The 20,158-nt window shown below is 37.6% G+C and overlaps 1 protein-coding gene across 4 annotated transcripts; it reads right to left on the bottom strand.

Annotated features, from left to right (window-relative positions):
* Positions 1 to 387: 387 nt before the first annotated feature.
* Positions 388 to 19,865, bottom strand: eef2k (eukaryotic elongation factor 2 kinase). Of its 4 annotated transcripts, XM_028476761.1 has the most exons (21): positions 19,582 to 19,865; positions 19,379 to 19,486; positions 17,413 to 17,686; positions 15,407 to 15,466; positions 13,631 to 13,731; positions 10,921 to 10,981; positions 10,786 to 10,823; positions 10,334 to 10,505; positions 9,453 to 9,602; positions 9,243 to 9,375; positions 8,247 to 8,374; positions 7,982 to 8,180; positions 6,736 to 6,794; positions 6,437 to 6,514; positions 6,128 to 6,184; positions 5,923 to 5,988; positions 4,845 to 4,976; positions 4,137 to 4,325; positions 3,927 to 4,051; positions 1,826 to 2,004; positions 388 to 1,083 (listed from the first exon to the last, which is right to left on the bottom strand). In XM_028476761.1, the coding sequence occupies exons 3-21, from the start codon at positions 17,662 to 17,664 to the stop codon at positions 974 to 976; spliced, it is 2,289 nt and encodes a 762-aa protein (XP_028332562.1). In that variant the 5' UTR covers positions 17,665 to 17,686; positions 19,379 to 19,486; positions 19,582 to 19,865; the 3' UTR covers positions 388 to 973. The 4 variants fall into 4 exon arrangements, with proteins under 4 accessions (XP_028332562.1, XP_028332561.1, XP_028332565.1 ...); XM_028476760.1 differs by lacking the exon at positions 19,379 to 19,486; XM_028476764.1 differs by lacking the exons at positions 5,923 to 5,988; positions 19,379 to 19,486.
* Positions 19,866 to 20,158: the final 293 nt, after the last annotated feature.

Below are 20,158 nucleotides of genomic sequence, written 5' to 3'. Positions count from 1 at the left end.
AAACTATTGAAAAATGATAATTTTCTACATGTATGATTTTAAACTGGGAATGAGAAAGGGATAACTGCTTTGTAACTTGAATTTCTAGCAGGATACATGTTGTTCATCAGTTACTGTGACTGACTTCCTGTTTAAAAACTTCATCACTTCCTGTGGAAGAATGCGTTTCTCAGACCATGCTGAGACTGGACTATTTCTAGTGTGCACTCTAGATTTTCAGGTGTAGCATCAATTTTCTCCCATTTAGACAATTAAGCTGTTGATATAACCCTAATTTAATCTTTTCAATGGGTACTGTTGATCAATGAGCACTGTAGACCCCTGCTGTGCATCAAATTACACTTAAATCTAAAATGATCTGTTATTGCCACAAAAGGAACAACCAAAAAAGCACTTCAAACTTTATTGTAAGTTTCATTTTTTTCTTTTTAACATTTAAAAACTATCCTGGATATTGGTTGCAGATATTTGCAATTTAATTCTGTCTTGTCAAAATGAACACTGGAGATTACTACAGTCATTCTGTCAGAATAATGTAATGACATACTTCATAGATTTGAATGGCATAAAAAAGTGAAGGGATTTCACCTTAGCAGAAGGACATTATAGATATGCAATGTACATTTTGACAAGGTGCAAATATCTCAAAGCAATAGGCAGAATAGCTATTAAAATATTAAAATGACTTGCAATACACAAATTTTCCGTTATGCACGCCAAATAGGAATTCAGTCCAAGACACTGTTAAGAAAAGTTAAGTATGCTAAACCTGGAGACAAACACGATACACCTCTATAAATCAGTCACATGTACACACCCACTCAAAAAAACCGTCATCAGGAAATTAATTCTCTCAATAAAAAATATGTAAACATCACCATTCAAGCCATTGGCAGAATATGTAAAGTACAGCGTGGGCTTTCAGTCGCATCACAACTATCGTGGACTCTTGGCTCGTAATAAATCTCCAGGATTATTCCTCCATCATGGCCCAGGCCTCCTCAGCTTTCATGTAGTACTGGTTCGCCAGGCGTCCTTTCATGGCCTCCATGGCAGCTTCTGCTGCCTCTGTAAACAGGTCTCCTGCACGCATGGAGGCAGAACACCACGTTACAATGGTGGACAGCAGTGCCCACCATAGTTCTTTAACGGCAGAGGTGAAAGTAATGGATTACACGAACTCACGTTACTGTAATTGAGTTGCTATTATGGGTACCTTTACTTTTTTGAGTATATTTCTGAGTCAGTCATTTTAGTTGTACTTAAGTGCATTTTAAAAGACGTAAAGCAATTTGTTACATTTCTACACCCAACTGCTACTGAGTAAATTATAATTTTTTTGGTTTTAAAATGATCAACGGACATTGTGAAACTACAAAAAATGAAATGACCAGACAACAAGCAAATCACATCATAGCTAACCAATCAAAATAAACATAATGCACGTCACAAAAAAAAGCATTGAATGTTGGTTATTTTCTTAGTTTTAGAGTTCATATATGTACTGTAGCTACTGTATACTTAGGGCCAAACATTCTTTTTTTTATTGAATTCATTGATGTTATTTTATTTTTTTAAAAAGAATTGTACGTTTTGACAAACATTTTATTTTACACAGATACCTTTGTGGAAAATAAATTAAGTTCCTAGTTAACTAGCAACTTTTACTTTGAGTACTATTTAATTGAGCTACCTTTAACTTGTACTTGAGTATTGTATGTATGGCTTACTTGTACTTGAGAACAATTTCAATCAAGTAACACTACTTCTACTTGAGTAGGCTATATCGGTACTCTTTACACCTCTGACTAACAGGTGGTCCAACCTGCTCTCTGTGGGTCTGCGCTCAGGTGATGGCCTCCTTCTTGGAACATCTCGGCCTCTCTGGCCAGCAGCAGGTAGCGAGGTTCGTCCAGCGTTCCGTCGAACTCCCCACCCTCGTCATAGTCCGTCATGTTAAGCACACTGTCGTACCAGTGGACGGCCTCCTCCCAGTTCTGCTTCCTATGGAGACAAAGGAAGAAAGATGACAAACTATTGAATTTACCAGCAGTGAGGAAACTTTTACTGTTTCTGACAGCTTTAGGTTCCAGTTTAAACATGGTTGAACCCATCTGGAGGCTGTATCTGTTTGTGTCAGCAAGGTAGAGAACGGGAACAATTTAAATTTATGTAAAAATAGACAGTCTAATATTAGCTGCTTTTTTGGTAGAAAATTAATTTTGGTCGTAGAATTTGGAGTTTAGAAAGTAATCCTTTGTGACATTGTTGGTCATAACAGATGTGATCGCGATCCGGTCATTGGAAATTCTTCTACAAAGCTAAAAGAGGCCAGTTTCACAGTAAAACAACAATAACAACCATAATAATAACAATAATAATATTAATTATGGCTGGGCGATATGGACCAAAATTCATATCTCAATATTTTTCTCAAAAAGTACAAGGCAAGCATTGTAACCACTAGGGGGCAATAGATTTCAAACTACACATTTAGGATTCACTATTGGTGACACAAGTAAAATTTTCCGGAAGATTGTACTTTGAGTAGGAATATAACAATTCACTCAACTCCCAATACGATTCGATTCACAATACTGGGTTCACGATGCGATTCTCTCACGATTTATTTTACAAAATAGGACTGTAGTGAAATGATGACTGAAAAATATTCCTTTACTTTTTTGGGGAAAATACTGTATTATTTTCATTTGATAAACTATTCCAAACAATGCAATTTAACTAAAAATAAATCTTGAATGAAATAAAAAAAGGAATAATACAAATGAAGAAGAAGCCTATTCCTTTAAATTCTGGTTCTATAGTAAACAATGCAAAACTGCATAATAGTTCTTTTGTGCACTGGTAACCCAGTGGTCGGTTGGGATGCAGAAATTCTTGCAGTGAAGAAGAGATGCTATGCGCTAGCAGACAGAGCTAATAGAAAAACGTGACTTTTACAGATATAAACGTAATATTACAGATATTCTTTTGGTGCTAAAGGGGTAAGGAATCATTTATGAACATGTTTAAGAGTAGAAGGCGGCCAGAAAGAAAGTAGTAGCAGATTCCACCTGCTGCGTACACTGCTGGACAAGAGAAGGGATAAATATATAGTGCCCTCTGCTGTTTAAAAAAAGTACTGCGATTCAATTTTCAAAGTATCGATGTCAATCGTGATACCTATGAATCAATTTTTAACTGCCTTACAATTAATCGTTACATCCCTAACTTTGAGCGTAGAATAGTATATTATTTATGGAAAACAGTAGAAAAGGCAGAACTGAATTCTACAAGTGCACAACAGATTATCTGACACAATAATGTCCATTAAACATATGTTGGGATGAGTATAAAGACATGGAACCTGAAGTGGACGTCTTGGCATGCATTAAGGAAGTGATTGTAAACCACAAGAGAGAAGTCAACTTGTACAGAGATTATATTCAGACAGGAATTCAATCCAACATAAGGTTAAACAATGACTCAAGAAAAGTGTTTTTTCTCGTCCTATCGGATGCAAATGCTACATTTTTTTTCATAACATTGTGTAGAGCAGATTGCAAACTTGGGCTGGAATAAGAAGAAGTCTTGTAGAAATTGTGTGTTAGCTTTGGAAGCTTTTAATCTGACAGGTTATCGATGACGTGGGGTTCCTCAAGGCTCTGTTCTTGGATGCTTTTTTTCCGCTTCTTTATGTTTCACGCGCTGCTACATACTGTTATGAATATTGTCATATTCGTAGCATTTGTGGAAGATTTTTTGACATGTCAAAAACTCCATAAATGCTACAAATTTTACGCATTGTTACGAACCTTCACCGGTTAGTTTGCGCTTCGTTGCGAGTGTCACGAATCACGCAGACAAGACATGTGTCGGGGTTCTGCATAATCTCAGCATAAGGTTTTGATCCAGTCCTCACTCACCTGTCTGCTGACAGGTTGATCCCAGTATCAAAGGCTCTGGCCACTGTAATCATGGACGACCTGTCACCTGCCTCAGCGGCCTGCAGCAGGTACTTAAACCCTTTCATTCGGTTTCCTGCGTTATCCTGTCAACGATATAAAGATGTCATGAAGCACGGACTAACCTAGTGTGAAGAAGAAAAACAAGTGAGAATAAATGGTACATGAGACCTCCAGCACCACGTCGGACAGTATGTGATGAGGTAGTTGCATGTAGCACTGCCCTAAAGCAATGATGGCCTCCAGCTCTCCACACTGGGCCGCTCGCTCCAGGTGGAACATGGCCGAGTCCTGATCCCACTGCTCATCCTTCTCACAGAATCTTCCCGCCTCATGATATCTCACCATTGCTAAGTGGACCTGGGGGCGAAGAAATAAGACTGAATAGAAAAAACAAGCTCTTAGTGTATCACCAATAAAATAATGCAGCTATAGGTCTAATTTTGTTCAAAAATACCTGTAAGGACAACATCAAATACTCAAAAAAGACAGAACACACAAAATGACAATAAATATACTTAAAAAGGTTCCGGGAATACACAAGATGACAACAAAAAACACATAAAAGTACAACAAAAACACACAAAATGACAATAAGTATACTTAACAAGACTCTGAGAATACAGAAAAACCACATCAAGAACACACAAAATCCCAAAAAAATTATATAAAATGACAGAAGAATAAAAAAACAATAACAAAAACACTTAGAAAAATAGGAGAACATAAAAAATGTCAAAATAATATACTTAAAAACCACAACAAAAACACAAAAACCAGTCATTCTTTTAAATGCAGACAATCATATGTTTGTGGCCCCTGCTGTGAGAAAAGCTGTCCATGTCTGAACTAATTTAACATCACTAATTATTGCTTTACCTTCCCAAGGACTGATTGCCCAATTTTCTTCTGCAGGAGTGATTCGAGTCGCTCCACCTCCGTAGCCACGCAGGAAGATCGGTGGACGTGAGCTCGAGTCGAATGGTAGAAGGTCCACTTCTCCTCCGTCATCTGAGACACAAAAAGTAATCAAACACAAAGAGTGAAGATGAATGTAGCATCAACATTTAACAGCAAACGTCTTACTAAGCTCTTTCAGGGGAGCACCCATTCATTCATTCATTCAAGAACAGGATGATTGTGGACGGATGGAGGTAGATGGTGTTCACTTCCAAATTTCTTATTTTATTTCCATTACTATATTCAAACATTGTTTATCACTATAAGCTGAAGCAGATGCACAGGAAGCAGCAGCCTGTGTAATATATGCAAAATTCTGGATACATGATCAGCAAAAGCAGTAATTCTCAACCTTTACCTAAATTTAACCAAATGTTGTGGTTTTTGGCCAAATTAGAGTAGCCAAAAACAGACAGAAAAAGTGGTAAAAAGGGTTCAAAGTGTCAATATTGGCTTAAAAAAGGCAGAAGGGGGTAATGCTATTGAAAAAGTAGGAATATATAGTTTAAACTGACAAATAATGGGCATGACAAATAGTGAATGTGGTTAAATTGGCAAAAAATAAGCATGAAATGTGGTGAAAATCAGTTAAGAGTGACAATAATGGGTCAAAAAATGCAACATTAAGTGAGAAAAGTGGTGGAAAGGGTTTATAAGTGCCGGAAATGTCTTGAAAGTAGAAAAAATGTGCAGAAAAAGCTTTGACATTTTATGAAGAAATGGCAGGAATGGAAGTATGTGTTAATGTAACGAAAAAATGCATTAAAAGGAGCAAAAATATGACAAGAAAAAGTGATAGAAATAGGTTAAAATATGGCAAGTTTTGTGTAGTTGCAGAAAAAGGGTAAAAACAAGCAAAAATTGACTCAAATTGTTCAAAAAATATTCTTAATTTCTTGAAGACCCTCTCCCAGTGTCCTGACCCGAAGGTTGAGAACCCCTGAGCTAAAGAGGCAAATAGCTGCAATGGAACACACTTCCATGCAAAAATAATCACCCATTCATTGTCAGGTGTGCATGAATAGAGGTTGTCAGAGACTCCTGGAGGAGGTTTCATCTTCCTCTGATGAGGGGAGGAGGAAAGGTGATTTAAAGAGATCGATTGTTACGAGAGGAAATGAGGAAGAAATCAAACATCACGAGTGTTAATAGTTCACAGGGACGATGACGAGGCGAGAAAAGCGCCTATTGTTGTTATTTACCCGTCGGATACTGTCCTCATCCGATTCAGAGTAATGTCTTTGGTAGCGATGATGGGCCTAAGTGATGACACAACATGAATAATAAACACAGTAGATCAAAACTGACTTCAGAACAACACATTTATAGTAAGAATTTACTGGTTCACAGCATTGGTTAAAGGAAATCACACGTAGGTATAAATAACTTGAACCATCACTGTAGTATTTCACCTTAAGGCAAGTTGAATCTATGTTTTTAAGCTCAATTTCAAAAGATTACAATTGTTTTCCAATCTTTAAACCACAAAAAGCATAAACAGATAAACCTACCCCGTCTATGTGATCATTTGGATCGCCGTCGCTTCTCTTCTCGCTGGGGTAACCGCTGTCTCCTCCACTCTCAGATTCCTGTAGAAAGAAGACATTGTTTAATTCAGAGCTGTGCTGGTACGGTGAATACTTGTTACTGGTGGAATATATATAGCTTTGGGCAACAGCTTTGTTTGTTTTAAAAGCTAAAAAAAAAAACAAAAAAAAAAAAAAAAACTTTCAAAAGTCACTACTTTCCCTACTCCTACGCAGTCTGTAGCAAACGACTAATTCTTTGTATTTGACAGTGAAGTTTCCACCTGGTGTTCTCCTGCGTTGTGAAGCCTTTCGTGCTCGTACATCCCAGTGAAGGACACGCCTGTCAGACACAGCACAGAAAGCAGCACTTATTTAAACAGCCTGTGAAGCCTCTGCCAATCACAGGCTGCGTTTCCATTACCCTTGGATATGCACAAAAACAAAATAGAGCAATAAAAACTGGTAATGGAAACACGTGAATCTCAAAAAAACACTCAAATATCACTAAAAGGTTTTTAAGGCTTTTATGAGGAGGTTATTTCAGATTTAAATTTATCGCAAAAGCGCAATGGAAACACTTTTTCCGCAACTACACATCACAGAACGTCACGTACCTGATCTCAACGGAATCAGAAGTACTTTATTTATCCCAGGGTGAAATTACTTGCGTTACAGCCGCTCAAGGAATATTACAAATAAAAAGAATATACATGATATAATACCTGACCACTTCTCAGAGAAAACATGGCGCGGTACGTGTGGACAGAAGGAGAGATCGAGACATTTCTTCGTCTTATACTTAAAATTATTAGTGCCACATTAGAGAAGAAGAATGCAGAGTTATAAGGAGGTTTGGGGCGTCAGTCTTCCTGTAGCGAAGTCTCGCGGGATCAGATTTCTTGGGAGTTATGAGGCTCCAAAACAACCTTAAATGGAAACGCGTTCGAAGCACAATTATACTATGTCACAGTGCTGCAAGGTTTATCGATATCGAATCGCAATCGAGGTTTTGACGACTGCAATAACGTAACCTCAAGAGGCTGAGGTTTTTTTCTTCCGTATCTAGCATTTGAGTGTTGGCCAATCAGAATGGTGGAGCCTTGCGATCTCTGGTTCAGCCGGAACAGATAAAAGGTCTGAGTTTCCATAAAGCAGATCCTGAAGTGTTTAGACAGACGCTCTGTGATTCCTCCAGAAGAGGGCGCTGTCCATGTCAAACCAAATTATTTAGATAAGTAGATTAATGTGTTTTGTTCTAATGTGGGGCAATTTGAGCAACAATATGTTGTTTGATTGTCTACAACTAACAAGACTTCCTTCACTCATCATTTTAGCAGTTTATGCATTTAAATGTATCAAATATAAAAATTGCAAATAGATTCACAATCACAATGTTGGTCCGAAAAATCTCAATGAAGTTTTCAGTCAAAATCGTGCAGCCCTACTCTGTCAACATTTAGAAATATCTCATTTATTTTGTGAAAATCTGTAATAGAAACACAGCTGCAGACGCGTTGATGGATCTACCTAAAGGTGACTTCCCCATTAATCCGCCCAAGGTGAGCGGAGAGCACGGGATCGATTCGGCGTCGCTGGAGCTTTCATCCCACAGTGAAGTTTCCGACAGGCGGCACCGTAAAGGCGGAGCTCGGCCCGTCGACATCGTGCGAACGCGAGGCGAGCCACACTGCTCCTCACAGCCTCTCAGCACCGTTTTGGCCGACTTCTGAAAATAAAACAAAATATCAGACTTGTGAAGTCAGACGTGTGAAAGGGAAGGACGTTAAATTACCAGCAGTTTGTTGGTGGAGTCGAGCTGCGACTTCTCCGCGGTGGACGTGTCGAACGGCGTGAGGCCCATGCTTTTACAGATCTTGTTACAAAGGTGGGAGTGGAAGAAGAGAGCCATGCCTCTCACACCTAAAACACACGTGTTTACTGTTTACCAGTCGTCCACAGACTTTTTAGTATTACAGTACATACATACATTTCACGTCGGTATTAGTTGCTGTACATCTTGGTCGTAAAATAGTCATAACAAGATTGGTCCTTTTTCAATACAGCAAGAGCTCAATACTCCCTTTTTTTTTTAAATATTTTTTTCCAAAACAGGCATGTATAAAAACCAAAATAAGAAATAAAAAAACAAAACAATAAAAATAGAATAAAATAAAAATTATACAGAGTTCTACACTTTTCTAGGGAGGCATTCTGATAGTTTTAAGGTGTTGCCCTTCCAACATAACAGGCAGACTCACTGTTTTAATGACAGGGACAACCTATGCATCTAGTCAGTCCTATTCCCAATATTTTTCATTTTATCCATAAAGGAGATTAAATTTGTCCACATCCTTGCAAATGTATCCATTTGTAAATGAAGTGAATATGTATTTTTTTCCATTTTATATATATTTAAGTGATTATCTACCTATTATTTTGCATAAATCACACCAAAATTTCTTCTTGGTTTGCTTCTTTTTCCTATTTATATTTAACATTTTTTTTTATTGAAAACTTTTGTACAGTCTTGAAACAATAACATTATTAGTCACCTGTATAAGCCCTCAGCACCTCTTTGAATATTGGATCCTCCAGGTCTAAAGGATACTTAGTTTGACATTTTTGTAACTATGTAACTAAAAGTCTTGCTCTTTCAGAGAGAAAATGTTTTTAAGGGTCTGAAAGTCCTTTAATTGTCCTTGATTTGTTAGTGAATAGAATGTTGTGATCGTCCACACACTTTTAATGTCGTTCTAAAGCTTCACGTCGTCAGAGCTGGGATGCGTACCAAGATTCCCGTCTCCAAAGTCCGTCCCCACATCTGTGTGGATCTGAGGGTCAGTGTAGAGATCTCCTACGCCCTGAATGTCCACCACGATGAGCTGGTGACCCGAGCGCTCGAAGGTGAAGTGACTGAAGGCCTGAAAGAGGAAGTTTATGTCAGAGTCTCACTGAGGACAGGGGGTTTACATCAGCTGAAGAAGTGACGAGTCGGCACCTGTGGAGTGAGGCGGAGGTTGTCGTCCCTCACAAAGCCAGAGTTGGAGTTGTACTTGAGGTATTTGCCCTCGATGTAATGCTCCAGATGGAAAAGAGGTTGGCCCGGCCTGTTAATCATCTCCACCACGCACATCTGCATGATGTCCACCTGAAGGTTTTACATGTAGAGCAGAGATGACTATAATCACAAAAATGAGATCCGAGGGGCACATTATCATAGAATAATTATTAACCATCAACTCAGAGTTAATAGTTGTTTTGTGTATTTTTCTGTTATTTTATGGATTCATTTTGTGAATTTGTGTTGTGGTTTGTGTATTTTTGTTGGTATATTGTGTATTTTTCTGTTATTATTGTGTGTTTTTGTTGTATTTGTATGTGTTTTCGGAGTCATTCTGTGTACTGTTTCTTTCATTTTGTGTGTCTGTATTCATTTTTCTTTATATTTTCTGTTATTATGTGCACATTGTAGTCATTTTGTGGATTTTTGTTATCGCTGTGTGCATATTTGTTATAATTTTGTGGATTTTTGTTATCACTGCGTGCATATTTGTTATAATTTTGTGGATTTTTTGTTCATCTTTTTTCACGTTTTATGTTGTCCTCTTGTGTATTTTGCTGTAATTTTCTTGGAGTCATTTTGTGCGTTTCACTTTGTGTTTCACATGTTGCATGTGTTAAATATTGTGTCAAAGAAGCGAAAAGGCTTTATTCTTCAGATTTTGAATCTTCAAATACGTTTTCCAGTGTAACCTGCTCTATAATAATCATCATCATCTCAGATTGGTTAAACAAATGGCTAATTAGAAAAGTACAAACTAAATAATACTAAAACGTTGTGGGTCTAATGTTGCTTTTGAGCATGTGGGCGGAGCTTACCTGTTTCGGAGGCCTGTGCCGGTTGTACTCCTCGCCCCAGAGCTTGGCCTCCATCTGCAGCCGGACGTCCTCAAAGTAAACGTCTCGATTCACCGTCTCCATGTAACGCTTGGCCACATAGTTGGAGGCCGCCTTCCAGTTACTGCTGTGGGAGAAATTTGAAAGCTTCTTCCTGAAAGGAGACAAAGTGAATGTTTTATAGAAAATACAGACATTTCTAATAAAACCTTCATCTTCTTCTCTCTTATTCTGCTGTGGTTAAACCTAAAGCAGCGTCTTCGTCACATATCTCAGGGTTTTTAAACATAAACAGAGCAAAAAAACTGCAGCACATTCTGTCATCTATATGATAAATATCACTGGTTATTGTTTACAGCGTCAGTTAAGAGGACTTGAAGGTCATAAGCAGTGGATGACAGCAGACGAATGAATGTAGAGATGTTTAAACTCACGTTCTAAAGCACTCCCTCATGGCTCCTTTCCCAAACGGCTGTGAGAAAGTTGTAAAAGGAGGAAATCAGATAGGGAAAGAAGTGCTGAGCCTGTGTGAGAGTGCATGTGATGTGACATGTAAATAAATAAAGTACCTGTGAAGCCATCTTGATGTGAATCTGGTCTTGAACCCAATCCCGAGTGATGGCACTGTACCTGAGGAGGTGGAGATGGATGTTAGCCTAAACGTGAACAAAGTCTGAAAAATGAATTTTATCAAGCAGAAGTTACCGCAAGTATCACAGAAACGTATGTCGGTATTTTTTGTTTTTGATCTTTTTTATACTTTAAAGGCTTGAAAGAAAAGTCTATCCCCATTAATAAACCACACAGTAGGTAAAATGTATGAGAACCCCATTTTAAAAAAAAATGTGCAATCTAAATCTGATCTGGATGAAAGTTGGTGAGGTAACCGAGAACTTAACTCAACATAGCTGAGTCAAATTTCATAAAGATCAGTCAATTACAAACCAAGATATGACTTATTTTTTTATTTTATTTGGCCAATGATGTGAAATAAGGATTTTGCTATTTTTTGAAACCGATCCAAAATCAGTAAATGGATTCCTATCCCCTCCAAAATGTAATGGAATCTTCCATCGTGTAAGGTCATTCTTTGGTTAAAATTTTGTCAAAATCCATTGGGAACTTTTGATGTAATCCTAAAAACACACACAAACAAACTCCCAAAATACACAAAATGCAAAAAAAAAAAAAAGAGAATACACACAATTTGATTCCAAAATGGTTAAAAAAAACACACACACAATACAACAGCAAATATACACAAAATGAAAGAAAAAATACACTAAATGACGAAAAAAAAAAAAAAAAACACTAAATGAAAGGAATACATTAAATCAGTGGTTCTCAACTGGTCTCACTCTGCGACCCAATTTTGACACCGTCATTAAATCACGACACACTTTTTTTTTTTTTTTTTTAAGAATTCAACCAACCAAATTTAATCCTATTAATCCATATAATATTTTTTTTAAACATAAATCTATATATCTGCTTGTGTAACAAGCATTTCACAACAGGCCTGTCAAAAGAAAAGCTTCTTTCAAAATAAAAGACAAGTCCAACCCAACATGAGACATTAAGTATTTATTCATTTTTGACCAGCTGTCCGCGACACACCCAGTACAAGTCCGCAACCCACTTTTGGGTCCCGACCCACCAGTTGAGAATCGATGCATTAAATGACCAAACATATAAATGACAAAAAATGTATACAAAATAGTTAAAAAACACGCACACAAAACAACAACAAAAACACATAAAATAAAAAAACAAAAAACACTAAATGACTCCAAAAAACACAAAACGACAACAAAAACACATCCCAAGGTAAAAGAAAATGTTTAATCTATTATTATCTAATATTAAACTGCACGGTGGTGACACTGATAGAGTTTATACTGTTATATAACGGTGGGTGTATTTATGTTTTGTCGCCAAGAGCAACAGAAAGAACTTTTATGTGTATGGATCACAAAAATGAAGAACTCTCTGACTCTGTGCTTGTCTGTGTGTGCATCAGTGTGTGTGTGCGTGTGTGTGTGTGCGTCAGTGTGTGTGTGTGTGTGTGTGCGTGTGTGGTTAATGAATAGGTTCAGAGCAGCTGCAAGTTTTCACTGCTGAAACCTGAGCGCCAACAAACGCTGAGCTCCGTCGTCCAACCCACGCTGGCTGCTCTCCTGCATTTTAAAAACACAACCTCCCACTGAAGCCATCTGGGAACAAGGCATACCATAATCATCATGCCATCAAAGTTCCTGCCACGAGGGGCATAGAGGAGTGAAGTTATACTCTGGATAAAATTAGCATGTGAAAAGAGAACCCAATGGCGAATCCTAGGCCAGGATAGTCGCTCCTCCCCCTGGTAGGCAAGTACTAAACCAGGCTGTTGTGTTTTTTCTCTGTGTGTGTGTGTGGGACACCCAAACGGGAGATAATTAACCACCCTGAATGGTGCCAAAGGTTGGCCGTGGTTCATGTTTGTCAACAATGTGAGGACAACTGACCGAGATACGAGGCGACACACAGTGTGTCAGGACCTATTTTTTTATTTTTGGTAAAGCATCCTGAATATGTTTTAATAAAAACTCCACTCAGACTTGGGATCTTTTTTTTTTCTTCACATAATTAATAATAAATTATTTTATTATAGTTATTTTTTTCAGCTGTAAAAGAATCATGTTTAGTTAACCTATTAAATTAACATGAATACCTGCGAAATTAAGATTATTAGAGCCTGTTACCTGTGATGCATGTAGTGACTGAGCAGTGTATTGAATGATTTATCACAGAATAAAACATTTAACAATTCTACAGATAAAATCTCAAGATTTATGAATGAAATGTATGAACGGCAGCTTTTATATCTTTTTTTAAAAAATATTTTGCCATCTCTGGAAATGGAAAGAACTAAAAAAAAACTGGAAAAACTCTTAATGAAATGTTTCCTTTTCAGGGTAAACTCTCTTTAACTTTTTTCACCCACTCCATGGAAACTTTAACAGAGCAGTGGACGTTACTCTCATGACTGTTAATGAACTACTTGTTGTTTGGCTTCGCTGAATGTGTAAAGAAGCTAATTCGTGCGCATAGTCGCACACCTTTATTTTGTCAAGACTTATTATTAACATACTATGGTGATAAGTGTAAACAGAGAGGAAGTTCTACTTCATGAATAATCAATACATAGATTGTCTTTAGTTTTTCACATTAATATATGAAAATAATAAAAACCTCATGTTGTTATTTAGCAAGGCACAGGATGCTTTGTGGGATTCGTACCTGTAACGAACGCATGGTTCAGTCAAAATATCCTCCATGTGAAACTCTGCCCAGGGGTCGGGCATTGCTTTGGCCTTTTCAATCGCACGAATCCATGCAGCCTGTTTCAAAACAAAGCAAATGTTACACCCAACTGTGTCTGTTGTGATGGAAGAAGAAGAGTTAAAATAAGTTAAAAAAAAAGCCTGGAAGGGAAAGAAAAGGTAAAGGGAAAAGTGAATTAATGACGATTCATGTCTTTTAAAGCTGATTATCTTTATTATGTAGATCATCCGACGGAATATATCCTGATTTATAGTTTCTTTATATTTAAAGTGAACACTTAGGTTAGTTGAACTTCAGAAATTAAGATTTAATGCATTCTTTTTTCCTTTTTTTTCTTCTTTACAAATGACAAAATCTAACTTTGATGGCAGCTGGAGGGCCACAGGCTACGTATACGGAAAGTGACTCCATAAATTCACAAAATGACAGAAAAAAAAAACACAATACAAGTCCAAAAACCATACAAAAGGACAACAAAAGAACATAAAATTACTTACTTAATTACTTATTAACACAAAAAATGGCAAAAAACACACAAATAAGACAGGGAAAACACAAAATGACAACAAACATACAGAAAATACACAAGATGACTTCGCAAACACACAAAATGACTTTTAGAATGAAAAAACAAAAAAACAATACACCAAGGACAACAAGAACACACAAAATGACAAGGAAAATACACTTGACTCCACAAATAAACAAAACGACAAAAAAAAAATACACAAAAAGACTGAGTGCACAAAAAAGGAAAAAAATGATACACAAAATTACTTCATACACAGAAAACAAGCATTAACATGACTCACAGAAAACAACATGAAAAATACACACAATGACGTGAAAAAACACAAAAACTCAAAAAGAATGGACTAATGACAAAACGACAACAAAATATCATAAAAACACACATTTACTTAAAAAAAGGCACAAATTCCAACATGAAATCACTAAAAATTGAATAAAATGGAAACTACAGTAGCGTGTTTTCATCAAGTAAGATTTAGTTTTCCAATATTTTACATCTGAATATCACAGATCTTCACCAAAATATACAAATTGATATTTTATTAAAGCGCTTTTAATACACTATGCAGTTTAGAATGGTACTAGGTAAATTATTTGATTAGTTGGTGGCTCGTGCAAACAAATTGTTTTTTCTGTGTTTTTTTTAGCTTCACGTTGGTTTGTTTTCCTCAATATCTATCGAGACAAATGCAGAGATTTAAATGCCAGTGAGAAACACAATCCCAGGTGGATCCCTACAGCACGTCAGCCGACTATGTAAAGCACGGGTCAGAGTCCTTAAGACTTGTTTAAATTTAGAGTGAAGGATTTACATGGGGGGGAGGAGTCAGTATCAGGGAGAGGACGTGCATCACATCACGGTTAAACTGAACACATGCAGTCCGCTGGTTTTTGGATGCATTGCCTGTAAAAGTTAATGTTTACAGTTACTAAAATTAGTGTTGACCTCCAACTCTTTATTTTATGACAGAAAAGTAAGGAAGTTTGTTTTTTTCTGATGCTAAACGCTTGCATGTACAGTAGTAGTGCATGGACGAACGTGGTCATTCATGAATAAGAGTGCGTGACAGTAAGGAGGAGAGATGCAGCACATACGTTTAAGCACTGATGAGCAGGATGGTGGAAAAGAAAAGGAATGTTTGACCATTGGTGAGGAAGAGGAAGAGGAGGAGGAAGCATACAATTAGATCTGAAACATACCCGTGCACTCTCAGATAAAACTTTGTATGATCGAGCATCAGCATCGGTTTCATTTTGGTTCTATGCACAGAAGGGTGACATAAGGGTGACATAAGGGTGACATAAGGGCATGGCTTCGCATCAAAACAGGCAACTTTACACAACAACAACAACACTTTCTCTGATGCTGTGCAGAAACACAAACACCCAAAAGGCCACGAGTCACAGTGTTAATTTTATGACATTATAAAGTTTCATTTATTTACTACTACTTTTTTTTCCAGGAAATTGACTTTGATCTCCTGCTAACTGTCAGACTTCCTCAAAGCTCAAAGGCATCTGCTGATCGCTTTGATGTGTCCTTATGCCTTGTTTTTTTTTTTTTTTTTTTTGTAATTTAAATTTTTATTGGGGACAGATAGTACAGATATACTATGAAATTACATCTCTCAGTCCCAAGTTTTTAAATATGTATAAAGCATCACTTATGACTTCTATTTGGGCGTTAATTACAGAGTTAATTTTGTCGACAAAAATTTTTCGTCAACTAAATTTTTTTAGATGAAAATAACGAGACTATGGCTGATTTAAAAAATAAAATAAAATAAAAATACATGCAAACCAAAATATATCTATATTTATTGATAACTATAATGTTTCTCAATTGGACGAAATAAGGACTTTTTCTTTTTTTCAAACTACATAAGACTGTGTGTGTTTACAAACATTAATACCATCACGTATTAGGTTAATTCTGATGACTAAAACTAGGTTGCATTTTAGTCAAAAGACTAAATCAAATAAATCTGCTGTTAAAATTAATACTGACTCGTCCGAACAAGTGGCTCATTAATAGTCTCAGCTCTGCTCTGATGTGTTTACTTAGAATCACGAGGTGAAAAACTCCATCTGCTACTCATGACTCTACACTTGAAACAATACATTGTGCAGCACACATGTACACACACACACACACACACACACTGATAAAGCCAGACTCTCAGGCCCAGATCAGACCTCCTTATAAGGCAAACAGCTCTTTTTACTAAGACTAAGCTCACACTGGGCACCAAAAACAGGATGCTTTTTATTTTGAGCTACAATGGCCACGATTACATAATGTTTTTTCATTCGGAATTAATTATTCAGAATTAAAGTATTCTAACTCCGTTTTGAGGTTTACATAGAAACACATTTATTCACCTTTATTGAAATTCCTCTTTAGGCCTTGGGGTTGGGAAGACTTCTGATTGGACAGGGGTCGAACTAGAGCTGGGCAATATATCGAGATTCAAGATATATCGAGTTTTCTATTTTGGCAATAAGGAAAATGACAATATCGCCTAGATCGACATATATATTTTTGAGTATTTGATATCAAAATGCTTGTTTTAGGAGTCACTGCTTTTGCTACTTGTCAAAAGAGCCTGAAAAGTTAGTCACAGTTAGATGGATTTTTGAGTGTGTCCTATCCCAGACTTTCCCCTCAACAAGCCACACTACAGAACTCACTCACACGTGCTGTCCCTCAAAGGAGAAAAAGCCTAACGTCGAACATATTTTTCAGCTGTTTGTTAATAAATGTGCCTGTGTAGCATTTCGCATCAGCAAATTTAACCCTGAATTGACTTCATGGTAAGATGTTGAGTCAAAATAATAGAGATTCATATAAAAATATCGAGATATGAGTTTTGGTCCATATCGCCCAGCCCTAGGTCGAACGTGACGTATTCGTGTCTATAAACCTTTTCTTTTCGGCTAAAACATAGAAGACCACAAAATGAGAAATGTTTTCATTTTTATTTTGATTGTAGTTTTGAAGCAGCAGCTCGACAATATTACACTTTGGTCAGCTGAGCAGGTCGAGCATGTGCAGGATTTAAATTTAATCCAGAATGGCCATTTTTATTTGGAATTAGGTGTTTACATGGTCAGTTTCAAGAGGATTTAAGTTTTATTCTGAATTAAAGCTCTCATGTAAACATGGGCAATCTTTTACACCAACTTGTCAATGAACAAAAGCTCACCCTGTGGATATAGTGCGCCCTGGGGAGAGAGTTCGGCGACTGCTTTGAATGCACCAGGTTTTTTAAGTAGAGACAGGTGTCTTTGGCCAAGTCGCTCAAAATGGGGGAAATGAAGCTTTCCTCGTCGTCCTCTTCGCTGGCGTTGGTGTCGCTGAGGGAGGAGGCCCGCAGTTTGTGCGTATTCCTCTGAGCGGGGGGTCTCTGGGCGCTGCCCACCTCCTCCATGTCAAACATCATCAACTCGTCCTCCATCGTGTGTGCGACGAGCGTTTATCTGAACAGGAGGCAAACGTAAGCAGACAACATATGGACAAGGATATAGAACGTTGTTTGAGTATAAAATTTATGTCAGCGATATCAACCATAGTTGACCTCTGCTCCTATTACTAATAATAATATTTGATTTTATTTAAAAGCGCCTTTCAGGTAGAGCTGAGACGACGAATATGTTGCAAAATAAGCGTGCCGGTTCGTAGTCAGATGCCGAAAGCAGGTAACAACAAAAAGTTCAAGCACGATGAACCTCTTCCACTATTTAGAAAAGCCACTATGTGCTGCAAACAAGAACCTGAGACCTTTGCAGCCTACTCCATCGCAACAAACTATGGTGAAAGCTTCAATGACTCATGTTGTGCCTTATGAAAGAAAAAGCGAAAAGTGGGATGAGATTACCAAGGCAGTAGCCTACCATATTGCTAAGGACATAGTCCCCATAATAAGAAAATCTGTGACAGGCATAATACTCAGTAAAACACTGAGTGTACTGTGAGCGCACTCTGGAGGTCTCGGCGGGTCGATAACGTTGTAAAAAGGACTTAAAACAACTCATTGTCACACTGCACGTTTATTGTACGCAGAGGAAGCTCAAACACTACTTATATGTCATTTCAGACGAGGCGGTGACAGAAAAGTAACATAAAACTTCATCCACGCACTCAGTACAAATCAGGAAGAACTGAACTGAACTCTCTGACCTTACGTGACCACGGCAGTCCTCAGAAGGCGGTCATTACAGCGCGTGAGTGCGTGTTAGTAGTGGCAACTGTTTATATATTCTTTCTGTATGCCACTTTGAATAATAGCATCTGATAAATTCACAGCTGTCAGTAATAATAATAAATAATTGATAGTTAATTATAATAATACAAAAAAACTGTGCAGCACTTTGGTCAGTTGAAGTAGTTTTTTTAAAATGGGCACAGATGAGTAAATCATCATGTATAATTTGCTGTTAGTCAATTTATGGAGAGATAATCGATAATCGAATCAAATCAAACTGAAAAATGAATCGTGAGATGAATCGATATCGGTATCGGCCAACGCTCAAGGCTGCAATATCGGCATTGTATCGGAAGTGAAAAAGTTGTATCGGGACATCCCTAAATCTGAGTATCTGACAGCTGCTGTGCCACTGTCCTAAAATAAAAATCTGTTTATACATGTATATATACTTTACTTTATTATTCCTTTGCACCTTGTTATTGAGTTTATTATTATTATTAGTGCTGTTTTCATTTATTATTGTTGCTTCTTTAATTTTCTCTGCCCCAGGGCAGCTGTGGCTACAATACTAGCTTACCACCACCGTGTGTGGAGTAAAAGAATAATGCACATTAATGTAAAGTGCTTTGAGTGTCTATGAAAAAGTGCCATAAGAAATCCTATGCATTATTAATTATTATTACTACTAACAGCTGCATATATTGTGCAGCTGTTACTAGTAATAATATGCTTGATCAACTTTCCATACAAGAAAAGATGGACATTGGTGGATGTTAAGCTGCAGCATGAAGACTTCAGCTGCAAATAAAACATGGTGACTTTGCTGCAGGCTGCATGACCATCAAAACACATGAACCAAGCATACACAGAAAACATGCAGACAGGATTATCATCATCTTTGTGTTACAATGCAATGCACGTGATCATGCAAAAACATGCTAACGGATTACATAATGTTATTCACCAAATGCAAGCCCCAATCTGTCCCACTGGAGAGGAACGAATCACAATGTTCCTCAACATTGTACAACACGCTGCAGCAGTAGAAGTAGTAGCAGTGGTAGTGATGATGCTGTAAATTACAGCAATACACACCATAACATGGTTTTAGAGGCAAAATGCACTGATCTGATGCAACAATCACAAATCAAATAGGAAACAACAAACCTCCTCCTGATGAGATGAAATGCACCACCCAGAATCACCAGAAGCTCACAGACGGACTGTCACAGACTGGGTCGCTCCGTCTCTCTTAAATGTGCGTTGTTTACTGGAGCAGGTGATTTGCACGAGGAGTCCCCCACAGGCTCCTCCCAGTCCACACAGTTAGTGGTTCTCCAGTGTAGCCCGAAGGTCCAGAGACGTTCCGTACAGTCAATGGCTGCGTGTACTAGTTGTACAGTCCACCACAGCCATGAGCCTCTGCTGCACGTACTGCACTGCCGCGAAGCCCCGCCCCCTGCCGTCTGTCATGGTTGTCAGCGACAGACACGAGAGAAGTTTATGCTACAGACAGACACGTGGTGAGGGGTATCGGAAGTGGAAACGTTTGACTCTGCAAAATGTAATCCAAAAAACAACCCGTGAGGTTATTGAAAACCATTATTTGATTTTTAAACAACATTTGGTCAGATTACAACGAAGGAAAGAAGCCCACATAATATTTGTAATGAAATACAACATGCTAACAGTCAGAATTCAGTATTTCACACAGCACAATTTATTATGAAAAATAACGACATTT

Source organism: Gouania willdenowi, chromosome 19 (genome assembly GCF_900634775.1).
Source record: "Gouania willdenowi chromosome 19, fGouWil2.1, whole genome shotgun sequence".
Taxonomy (NCBI): Eukaryota; Metazoa; Chordata; class Actinopteri; order Blenniiformes; family Gobiesocidae; genus Gouania; species Gouania willdenowi.
The sequence above is the reverse complement of the archived record's forward strand: the minus strand, read 5'-3'. Positions and strand labels throughout refer to the sequence as shown.